Here is a 12100-nt window from a genome sequence, read left to right as displayed (position 1 = left end):
AACTTAGCTGTGTCTAAAATTCCAAAGATGCAACCCCTTTAGTCAAGGGAGAAATAGAAATGTTCTTAACAGCTAAATGTCTTCTTATAGTTGAGAAAAAAAATATAAAGAAACAAGGATATAATTCCTTTGACTCTATCAATTGAAACTAAAATTCTTCTTATTCTCATTTCCTGCTTTGATTTGTTTTTAGTAGGCAAATCTCTAGTCTGTCTAAAGGGATCAAGGGTAATACTAGAGCTCCTTTTTTAATGAAAATGCATTTGATGCCAAAGCCTGAATCACCTCCAGGATGAAGCCTTGGTTTCTCAGGTCTGCCTTACTCTTGTGCTATTTTGGGAAATCATGGTCACTTCCTAAGTATTAGTCTTACCTTGAACCAGACTATTTCATGCCAGAACAGTTGGTAGTTAGGCATTAAAGAGAATAATCACTGCTCCGTACACATTTGAATTTGCTTACATTTGGAAAAACGTTGCTTTTTGACGATTCTTAAAATCGAGAACATCTTTCCAAAGAGCACTGACTAAATGAATATAAATTAATTAGAAACACATGGAACAAATTTGGAGCCTGTAAAATATTTTTTAGAGATGCAGTTGACTAAATTAGAAATGGATCAGAATGAACCAAAGTATTTGAACAATAACTTTACAAAGGCCAATTGAAGAGACACAGATGCTGGGAGCCAAGGTCTCTCAGTCTGGCAGGGACCCAAGGGGCTTGGCGTTCACATTTGGTTGACATTAAAACAATTGAAAGTTGCCTGTTGGTGTCTTCTGTAGTTTCCTATCAGTAGATTCCAGTATCTGCTATATGAACAGGCAGACTTCACACGTGGCTTTCAAAGCTTGGTCTGGCCCCTGACCAAAATAGCACCTAAATGATTTGGTTAATGGTCCCTGATACCTGAGCATTTGGGAGGTGCTAGTGCTTTCTACCAATCTCCCCATAGTCCTGTGGGTGTAGGGTATTAGAGCCTATTTTTGGATGGGGAAATAGATATAAAGTTAGGTAACTTGCCTAAATGGCAGTGGAAACCTCAACTCTTGACCCAAAGAACCTATGTTTCTCTCTTCTTATAATGATTCAATATGTGACTTTTAACCTTAGTATATGTGTTTAACCCCACACCCCACCCCAGTGTGGCTTTTCTCGAAAGCTCATCCCTTTCTTCCTTCTCCACTTCCTCCTTAAGAAGGGGCCCCTTGTTATCGCCAGCCAAGTTCAAAGTCACACGCAGTACCGTCAGTTCTTGGACTATGACAGACCACTTCTTATTACAGCTGTGCCTTTTAAATTCCTCCCCTCCTACTTCTCTCTTCCCTCTTCTCTGACCTCAAGACCTCACGCTCTGAGGAGGAATGAGGAAATAGCCATGTGGGTCAACAGGAAGCCTAATTTTGCTGACTCCTGGAAATGTCTCTTGTTGGTTTTGTGTGTGTCTTTGTCTCTCTCTCCCTTCCTCGCTGGATCCAACATACCATGGACCAAGACCTTTGCTCTCACCTGCTCTTTCTGAATGGGTCTGGCCCTCAATTACATAATTTCTATTTCAAACCTTCCTGATGGTGCAAGTTAGACCAGCAGCCTCTAACCAACTTCCTCCTTGCAAATATTTCTCAACTAATGGATTAGGATGCAGTAATTTGAAGTAGAAAAATAAAAAGTTAGAAAAGTTGTCAAAGGTAATAAAATTCAAAGGGAGGGACGCTGACAGGAAAGTAGGACCCAAGAGATCGGGGGCTGGATAGCTGCACAACTTTGTAGATTGTGCTGTCTGGAACTATGCTATGCTCCCAAAGTTGAGCAGGTGGAGGGAGTAAAGCAGCTAGATAGTCCAGAGGGGAGCAGATATGCCTGGCTTGTCCCCTTTTAAGCTATGGCTGACACTGTCTCATGTTACAAAAAGCATTGCCTCACCTTTATGGACTGTTTTCTGACCATGTTTCATGGAGGAGTTTATACCATTCCTTATAGTCTGGCTGGATAGTTTATTCTAGAATGTTCCTGAGTCTGTAGAGTATAAAAACTCAGTTTTAAACCTAAACTTATCATTGTTCTTAGATTCTTAGGACCAAGATTTTGAAATCAGCAAAGAGCCTTGAGGTGAATCAGAACTGGCCTCTCGTCCGTCTGGCTCTCTCTTTACAACATTTTCTGTTCCCTGCACATGCATCTCATACCTTCCCACTCAGGGCTTTAGTTTCTTCGCGTCATGTGAGATGGGAACCAATAATTTTTGACATGGTAGCTTAGGGAATTATTTGTGCCATACTTGGTATTTCCTTCTGCCTAGCACCCATGTAGTAGGTGCTCAATATATGTATTTGTTGGGGGCCACCTGGGTGGCTCAGTCAGTTAAGCGTCTGACTCTTGATTTTGATTCAAGTCATGAGCTCAGGGTTGTGAGATTGAGCCTGGTGTAGGGCTCCACACTCAAGGGGGTCTGTTTGAGATTCTCTCTCTCTCTGTCTCTCCCTCTGCCCCTCCCTGCCTCCAGAGCTCTCTCTCTTAAATAACTAAATTTATCTTAAAAAAACATGTTATATATATATGTATATACACACACACACACACACACACATATGTATATACACACGTGTGTGTGTGTGTGTGTGTGTGTATTTGTTGAATGAATGAATGAATGCAAGCATTTGGGAAATATTCCCCACCTCCCAGTCTGGGTGAGACCACTTTTTCATGTCATGAATAGCGCTTTCTACAGACTATGTTGTGCCGATTTGCCATTGTTAACTAATTTTAACCAAATGGTTGCTGTTCCCAGCTTTTTGCATGATGCCTGGTACAGTGTTGATACATTTTCATTGAATCAGTAAATGTCATGCTTTATGTCAAAGAGTTTTGACTCTTGGAAGGGTAACAAACAAAGTTTTGAATTTACAGAGTCAGGAGACTGAAAGGAACACTGAGAAGTCTTCAGGTACATTCTCCTGTGGCACCATTCCTGCGCATCATCTACTTTGTTCCTGAACACCGACAGGAGGGTCTTTAACCATGTGACTCACGGCATTTTCCGAAGAAACCTCTGTCTTTATTTTACTTCCAGAAGCTGTAAGACACGCATACCATCTTTTTCTTTTTTTCCCCTTTCTTTTCTTCTCTCTCTCTCTTTTTAAATTCCCTTCCAGGAAAAAGAAAGAACAATTAGGCATGCCAAGGCTATAAGCGGCTTCTGGGTCAAATACCTTAGGCCATGTGTGGAGTAGAATTAGGTGTCTCCAAATCCAGATCTCTGGTTTGTGTGAAAATCATACTGTACTATGTCTAAATCTGCAGTCTGAAGACAGAATCCCAAACTTCTGTAGCCTGATGAAGACTTGGGGCTCCTGCTCACAGTAATCTGTTCTATGTAAAATTCCAAATATTCTTACCTTTGTTTTTTTTTTTTTTTTCATTTTGACCAATGACAGCTCAGCTAGCATCCAGGGCTTCTCATCAACATCAACAATGTCTGGATGAAATGGGTCAGTAGGTGCTACCACCTTCATTTTAAATTAAGAGACTGAAAATATATAAATTAAAAAAAAAAAAAAAACTGAATCCCTAAATCCATCCCCTCTGAGGTGTCATGGAAGAGCCTTGGGTTCTAGCCTTCTAGGCTGTTAGAAATAAGTCTAGGTATGATCTGATTTGAGGAAAAGAGAAAAAATTTTTTTTAAACTTCCTTCACAAAGGCAATTATTGCCATGTATTTGCTCTGTTGCGTTAGTGAAAACCTACTCAACCACCTGGTGTGATTCATGTGGCCATCCTCCAGGGTTAGAGGGAAACAGTGCTCTTCCTCTTTACATAATTACTTCCAACCTCAGAACTTCTCTATTCAAATGGTCTGTGCCAAATAATTCTTGCACTTAGATGACCTCCCAAATTTTGACTTCCATTGAACAAACTCTTCAAACTGGACTGGCTTACCAGGCAATTCAAGGAGTAGGTCAGCTTTTCTCTGCATGTGTAGAGTGGAGCACGTTTCCCATCTAGTCCTGTCTCGAGTTTTGCGTAAGTGTGTCCCACCTAACTGATGTCAGAGTGAGCATGGGCTCTGTGGCTCTGAGGGCCATTGGTGGTAAAATCGATGCTGACTCATAAGCAAGAGGCAACTTTAGCTGGGTTTCTAAGGAACACCCTTTAGTAAAAGTATTCCTTCAAAAATTGATCACACTTAGAAATTCTGAGCTTTATCTGAGCTCTTTTGCTGCCAACTTTCTACTTTCTCTCTTTTCTGGATCCTTCCCCCAACTTGGACTTTGGAAAAATCTTTCAGTTGTTCTATTCTAAGAAGACTGACCCTAAATATTGGGGAAAATTATCTATATCTATATCTGTATCTATATATTAGTGATGCCAAAATAATTGGATACCTGTGTAGAAAAACAAAAACTTGATGCCCACCTTACACTATACATAAGATCTCTTTTCAGGGGGACTAGAGTCTTCAATGTAGAAGGCAGCAACGAGTTTTTAGGAAATATGGGAGAGTATTTTTATGATCTTTCAAGGCAGAAAAAGATGGATATATAAACAGGATATATAAAACAGAAACACTTGATAAATGGGACCACACTATAACTACCTTTTGTGTACCCAACTATTACAGAGTGAAAGACAGCTTAAGGGTGGTAGAAAGTATTTGGAAAGCATGTAACTGAAAAAGGGTTTGTATTCAGAACATTTAATGAACTCTTTCCAAATCAGTAAAGAAAAGACAAAATCCAGCAGAGAAAATAGGTAAGAAACTTGAACAAGTATTTCTTAAAGTTGGCATCTAGTGGCCAGTAACAAAGGAAAATGAAAATGAAACCTCCCTGTTAAACACCACTTACTATACATCTATCAGAATCACTGAAATTAAAAAGCCAGATAAATATGGTGAGGCTCTGGAGTAAAAGGAACTCACACTCTGTGGATGGAAGTGTAAACTGGTAAAACCACTTGGGAAACCAGTTTGGCATTATTGCTAAAGTTGAAAATATATATGCATTCCCAGTGACCTAGCAATTCTACTCCTAAATATAACACCAAATAAATTGGTTACATGTGCAACAGCAGACATGTCAAAGAGTATTTATAGTTGCCTTTGTTTGTAGAAGCTCCTAAAATCTCCAAGCTTAATGACATAAATGTCCACCAACAGTAAAATAGAAAAATTGTGCAATGTTTATGGAGAATACTGTATATCAATGAAATTGGATGAACTCCTGTTACATGCAACAGCATGGCTGAGTCTCAGAAACAAAAAACTGAGCACAAGAAGTCAGATACAGAATGATTCCTCTTGCCCAATTCCATCTAAATGTTTTAAAATAAGCAAAGAAATCTCTTGTAATTTTCTATTTACATAAAGTTTAAAAATGGACAAAAACAATGCTTGGGGATTCATAATTATAAGTTAAGATATTAAACAAAGCAGAGAAATGATTACTATAAAGTTGGGATCATTGTCACCCCCAGGGGCGAGTGGCAGCTGTGGCAGATGTGCAGGGTTGGGGCGTCCGAGCTGAGGGATGGCGATGCCTTGTTCCTTGACATGGATGGCACTTTATAATAAGTTGTCTATTTGATTTTGTGTGTTTTTCTGCATGTTATATTTCACAATGAGATTTCTTTCCCCCTGTTTACAGCCCCAAACTTGCCTCCCTTGAGCCTGTCTCTCTCTTCACCACTCTGCTCTCCATCAGGAGAAGGAACATCCTCCCTTCCCTTATTTTCCCCTTTTCTCAGCTCCCACTCGTAACACAAACTGCCCCTATCCACACCCCCAGTCACCAGTGACCTCTTGGTTGGCAAATCGAATGAACTTGTCTTTGCTGCTCATGTTGTAGTTCTCTTTTCCCTTGGCTTCCCCAGACGCTTCTCTCTCCTGATGTTCCTTCTCCTTCTCTCCCCATGACCTCTTCATTCTCTGATAGCTCCAAAAACACTGGGGCTCTTTTCCACTATATATTTTTTCCTGTTTTGTCGAAGATTATTTGACCATAGAGTTGAGGGCCCATATCTGGGCTCTCTACTCTGTTCCACTGGTCTATGTGTCTGTTTTTATGCCAGTACCATGCTGTCTTGGTGATCACAGCTGTGTAGTAAAGCTACACAGGTAACATGATGCCACCAGTTTTATTTTTGTTTTTCAACATTTCCTTAGTGATTTGGGGTCTCTTCTGATTCCATACAAATTTTTGGATAATTTGCTCCAGGTCTTTGAAGAATACCGGTGGAATTTTGATCGGAATGGCATTAAAAGTATAGATTGCTCTAGGCAGAGTAGACATTTGACAGTCTCTTCAATTAATGGAGCTGGGAAAACTGGACAGCTATATGTAGAAGAATGAAACTCGACCATTCTCTGACACCATACACAAAGATAAACTCAAAATGGATAAAAGACCTCAACGTGAGACAGGAATCCATCAGAATCCTGGAGGAGAATATAGGCAGTAACCTCTTCGATATCAGCCAACTTCTTTCAAGATATATCTCCAAAGGCAAAGGAAACAAAAGCGAAAATGAACTTTTGGGATTTCATCAAGATCAAAAGCTTCTGCACAGCAAAGGAAACAGTCAACAAAACAAAGAGGCAGCCCACGGAACGGGAGAAGATATTTGCAAATGATAGTACAGACAAAAGGTTGATATCCAGGATCTATAAAGAACTCCTCAAACTCAACACATACAAAACAGACAATCATATAAAAAAAATGGGCAGAAGATATGAACAGACACTTCTCCAATGAAGACATACAAATGGCTATCAGACACATGAAAAAATGTTCATCATCACTAGCTATCAGGGAAATTCAAATTAAAACCACATTGAGATACCACCTTACACCAGTTAGAATGGCCAAAATTAACAAGACAGGAAACAACATGCGTTGGAGGGGATGTGGAGAAAGGGGAATCCTCTTACACTGTTGGTGGGAATGCAAGTTGGTGCAGCCTCTTTGGAGAACAGTGTGGAGATTCCTCAAGAAATTAAAAATAGAGCTTCCTTATGACCCTGCAATTGCACTACTGGGTATTTACCCCAAAGATACAGATGTAGTGAAAAGAAGGGCCTTCTGTACCCCAATATTTATATCAGTAATGGCCACAGTCGCCAAACTGTGGAAAGAACCAAGATGCCCTTCAATGGACGAATGGATAAGGAAGATGTGGTCCACATACACTATGGAGTATTATGCCTCCATCAGAAAGGATGAATACCCAACTTTGGTAGCAACATGGATGAGACTGGAAGAGATTATGCTGAGTGAAATAAGTCAAGCAGAGAGAGTCAATTATCATATGGTATCACTTATTTGTGGAGCATAACAAATAGCATGGAGGACAAGGGGAGTTAGAGAGGAGAAGGGAGTTGAGGGAAATTGGAAGGAGAGGTGAACCATGAAAGATTATGGACTCTGAAAAACAATCTGAGGGTTTTGAAGGGGCGGGGGATGGGAGGTTGGGGGAACCAGGTGGTGGGTATTGGAGAGGGCATGGATTGCATGGAGCACTGGGTGTGGTGCAAAAACAATGAATACTGTTACGCTGAAAATAAATTTTAAAAATTAAAAACAAAACAAAACAAACAAACAAAAAAAACCACTGGGGCTCCCTAGGTTTCCCTCCTGCTGATTTCATTCATGCCACTGGCTCATCGCTGTGCTAATGGCCCCCGAGCGCATCATGTTCCCTTCCAGACCTAGGTGCATGCATGCCTAGAGCTTCCTGCCTCCTCTCCATCTTCATCTAGGGGTAGGGAATCACCCTAATTTCATCCACCAGGCTTCAAAATGAACTCATGGTCTTCCTTGTTCCCACCCTATTTCTGGATTTCCTGTCTACATGAAGGGAACCTCTAAGTTGAGCTCTCAAGCGAGAAATGTTGACTTGGTCACTCTTTAACCTGCCCCAACACCAAGAGCTACTGTTACTATGTTTACACTGTGTGCTAGGCACTTGCTATGGTCTGAATGTTTCCCCACCAACCCCCCAAAATTTCCTCTTTGGAAAATCTAATGCCCAATGTGACAGTATTAAGTGGTGGAGCCTTTGAGGTGATCAGTGTCCTTATAAAAGAGACTCCAGAGAGCTCCCTTGTGCATTCTGCTTTGTGAGGACACACCAAGAACATGACTGTCCATGAGGAAGTGGCATTTACCAGATACTGAATCTTCTGCGGCCACCATCTTGGACTTCCAGGATTCAGAACTATGAGATATAAATTTCTGTGTATATGCCCCCCAGTCTGTGGTATTTTGTTACAATGACCTGAACAAACTAGGATAGAACAGTTTTTTAAAACAAATATTACATGCTTTTTTCCCTAACATATATTACCTCACTTGATTCTCTCAGCCTCAAGATATGATATTGTTACTCTACCGTACAGAGAAGAAAATGGAGATATTAATAACCAGAGTAGCCCTTATGTCGCCCTGACTCAATGCTAATTCCATGGCCGAGGGGGCTTCCTACCAGTATCGGTACTTCTGCCTAGAGCTGGTTTCCACCATGATTATCATCCTAACCTCCTAAATGCTGTCCCAATCACACACAAATCTCTTTCTATTTTGTCCACTCTCAGCAGGACTAGTAGAGTATTTTAATAACTTGGCAGTGTATATCCTGGTGGATTCTTTCCCGATGCCTTTTCACACATGGAGGCTGTGTGATCTGGGGCCACCCTGGCCCTGTCCCTACTCTCCAGCCCCAGCTCATCTTCTCTATCCTGAGCACACATGTTCTTTCAGGCTCTTGGGCCTATGCAGACAGTTTTCTTTGCTTGTAGGGCTCTGCTGACACCCCTCCCAGTTCAGCTGGGGAATCCCTGCCCATTCTTGAAGCCCTAACTGAGAGACTCCCAGGTCAGCCCAACTCCACTTGCTTATGTATGTACAATGCACTTGGTGCTGACTTCTAGCAGTATCTTTTGTTTTTACATCATATACAGTAACATCATATTCTACATCATATTATGATTATGCCTGCTTTGCTCCTGGAGGGCAAGAATAGTGTATTATCCCTTCTTGAATTGGTATCCCTTTCCAATAGTGACCTATCTGGGAGGAGTTAATGGTTTTGCTGAAATTCTTGTCAAACAGCAAGAGTTAGAAGAAATAACCTGGTCACTGCTTGTTGGTGTTGGTGTGTGGTATTATTCTGCTGGGTTTGAGACCCAGAGATGCTGGGTTTGAGCTCTGGAGATGTTTTGTTTTGATAGAAGAGAATGAGGGATAGAAGTCAGGGCTACCTTTGGTGGATGTGTGTCCCACTGACTAGGCTGTCAGTTGCGGGTGACGTGGATCTCCCTCCTCTGCAGACATCTTTGTCTTGCTGTCATACTCACTTTGACTCTATCCCTTCCATTCTCTTGAACCATAAAGGCCCTCGGAGTTGGGCTTTTTTCTCATTTAACTCTTATGAAGGGAATCAAGATATGCCATCCCAAAATATACCACTTTGGTTTGAGAGTTATTCTGAGCTGAAAGCAATTGAGAAAACACAGACACCAAAAGATCACTTCGGTCTTTGTCTCTCTGTCTACAAGCAGGACATGACTTTCCCTTATACAGGTGTCCCATCTCCTGTAACAGAACTGGACAAAGAGATGGTACTGGGATAAGATTGCATAACCTCATATCAAACCTTATATTCCATAAGTTTCTCCAACGTATTTCCTACTCACTTCTCCACAGACTATTGGCCCTAAAAGCCTAAGTTCTCTCTCTCTCTCTCTCTCTTTTTTTTTGCCTAACACTTTTCCACAATTTTTTGTCCTTTGTTAAAAGGGTATATAAACCCCTGGGTCTTGAAATTTCTTTGGATTTTTCACTTCTTTTCTGTGAAGTTGCATGAACACAACATTAAAAGTGAAAAATCCAAAGAAATTTCAAGACTAATAAAATTTGTCCGTCTTTCTCTGGTTAATATGCCATTTCTCAGTTTAATTCACAGACCTCAGGTGCATATAAGAGGAGAGGATAAGACTTCTCTTCCCTTACACTTGTAACCTCTGAGATGAAGATCACTGTGACTACATATAGACAACTGAACTGAAGCTCAGGGAAGTTACAGTCATTTGTGGGTGGAAGACTTAGAACTTGTGCCAAAGACATTTACTTTCCTTGTTTGTTTCTTTGCTAGTGTCTAAGGTGAGGTGTTTGAGGTAACCCTGTCTGAGGTGACCCTGAATCCCAAGAGGTTTCTGACACCTGTTGGTGTGGCTCTTGTGTCAGCTTAAGGAAGGAAACACAGCTAGGGACATCCCTGAAAAATCCCCATCCCAGAGCCCGTCAGAAGAGCCCAGTGTTTCCCTGGGACAGGACACCTTCTAGATTTCTGCAGCACCTCGTCCAGAGGTCAGAGACATTAATCACTCAATGAGTTTTGGTTGATGACATGCAACTGGTTTGCCTAACCTGGCTGCACTGGGGCGGCCACCATGGGACAGGGACTTTGGGACTTGCTGAAGAGGAAGAACTCCTCAGGTGTTCCCTACATCCAACATCTGGATTCTCCCCATTCTTTCCTTATTTTCCAGCTCTTTGGGAAATACTGTCAGGGCCCGTGAGCCCAAAACAAAAGCCAGAGAGGACAGACTTGTTTCTAAGTGACAGGGCAAGTCAGGGATCAAAACAAGTTCTATTAAAAGAGACTTTTCAGGTTTGTCTGCCCAAGAAGAACCCAAGAAGGAAAAAACAATAGGTTTAAAGTGTTTCCTGAGAAAATCTTCCTGCATTTCCATAAGCCTGCTGCTTTCTTTCAGAAACTTGCCAAGGTGGTTAGAAAGAGCATTATTTGCAATGACTTTGTCAGAAACAAGAGGAACTGTCGGCTTACCTGGAAGCCCATGTTGCTGTAGCCCTCTGCTGGGGGGGCTGTCGTACTCTTTAGCTCCAGGACATCGTGGCTGCTCTTGGAATTGGCTGGGGTCTGCATTCTTTTCGGACGTCTGCTCTAGAGGTTCCTTGTTAGCTCTGAAGAGGATCCCAGGCTCTGCTGATGTCAGAATGCCACCTGCTGTTTGTGGGAACCTGGGCACGGCTTACTTTTGTAAACCAGAGTCTGTGGGGCGGAGCAGGAGCCAGAGGGGGAAGGCGTGGAGGCTTTCGGATCCTCCCATCTCATTATATTCCTGATTAGCCCTGGAACTGGGGCCCCATTTTTACTCAGGAAAACTCTTACAGGGCACAGAACAGAAAAGGATGCTTTCCCAATGGTCAGGAGGGAGATAATCTGTTTCCTGCGGGTGGTGGTGGGGACTAGGAATCCTGGGAGGGCAGGGCAAGGAATGTAAGGGCTCCTTGCTACCAATGGACCACTATTCTGTGTTAGGTTCATGCATATGTATGATTGTATATTGTGGTTATGGTTTATCTTCCATATAAGCAAAAACGGAAGTGTGGCAAAGTTCATGGTTTGCTCAGGATCATTTCATTAGTAAAGGGATGGTGAGAAGTCAAATTCATGTCTAGATGATTTTGAGGCCTTTTTACTACATCTCTGACTGCAGACTGGATGGCTTTTAAAGAATCCAACTCCCAGAAATGCAAATAAGCCTCAGATAAATGGGATGTGACCAACGGCTCACTTAATAAAAGGATTCTTTAGGAAATCATTAGCTATAGGATTCTTTCAAAATAGCACTTTCCCTTAGTACATTTCAAATGAGCTACAATTGTGGGCCTCTGCGGAAATGTGAAATATGCTTATGATAAGTGAAAAAGCTAGAATTACTAAGTGGAATACTGCATCACACAGCAGATGAAAGAATGGAAGAAGGTATCAGATATTACTAATGGTTAGTTCTGGGTTGTGGTTTTATGGGTGGTTTTTATTTTTTCTCTCAGACTTTGCTGAGTTTTCTATAAAGAGCATGATTTACTATTATTATCATGATCTAGAGGATATAGTGATTAAGAGCTCACTGGAAACACATGGCGTGGATTCAAATTCTGACTCTACCGCCTACTGCAGCTAACTATAGCTCAAGAGCTAAACCCAGCCAGCTGTTTAGCTTTTTTAATTTATTTATTTTAGAGAGAGACAGAGAGAGAATGCACAGGCACGGCAGCGGGTTGTGGGGGCAGGTGCGGAG

General features: G+C 41.6%; 1 protein-coding gene across 2 annotated transcripts in view; it reads right to left on the bottom strand.

Annotated features, from left to right (window-relative positions):
• The window catches only part of SLC28A3 (solute carrier family 28 member 3), a 61366-nt gene extending 50317 nt beyond the window's left edge, over nucleotides 1-11049 (bottom strand). Inside the window, exon 1 of one of the 2 annotated variants that reach the window (XM_059142123.1) lies at nucleotides 10843-11049. In XM_059142123.1, the coding sequence (XP_058998106.1) occupies nucleotides 10843-10941 (99 nt within the window). In that variant the 5' untranslated portion in view covers nucleotides 10942-11049. The remainder of the gene's footprint in view (nucleotides 1-10842) is intronic. The other variant, XM_059142124.1, reaches the window with a different exon arrangement.
• Nucleotides 11050-12100: the final 1051 nt, after the last annotated feature.

The sequence above is a fragment of the Mustela lutreola genome, chromosome 12 (assembly GCF_030435805.1).
Source record: "Mustela lutreola isolate mMusLut2 chromosome 12, mMusLut2.pri, whole genome shotgun sequence".
NCBI lineage: Eukaryota > Metazoa > Chordata > Mammalia > Carnivora > Mustelidae > Mustela > Mustela lutreola.
Note: the sequence above shows the minus strand (reverse complement) of the source record. Positions and strands in the feature narration are given on the sequence as shown.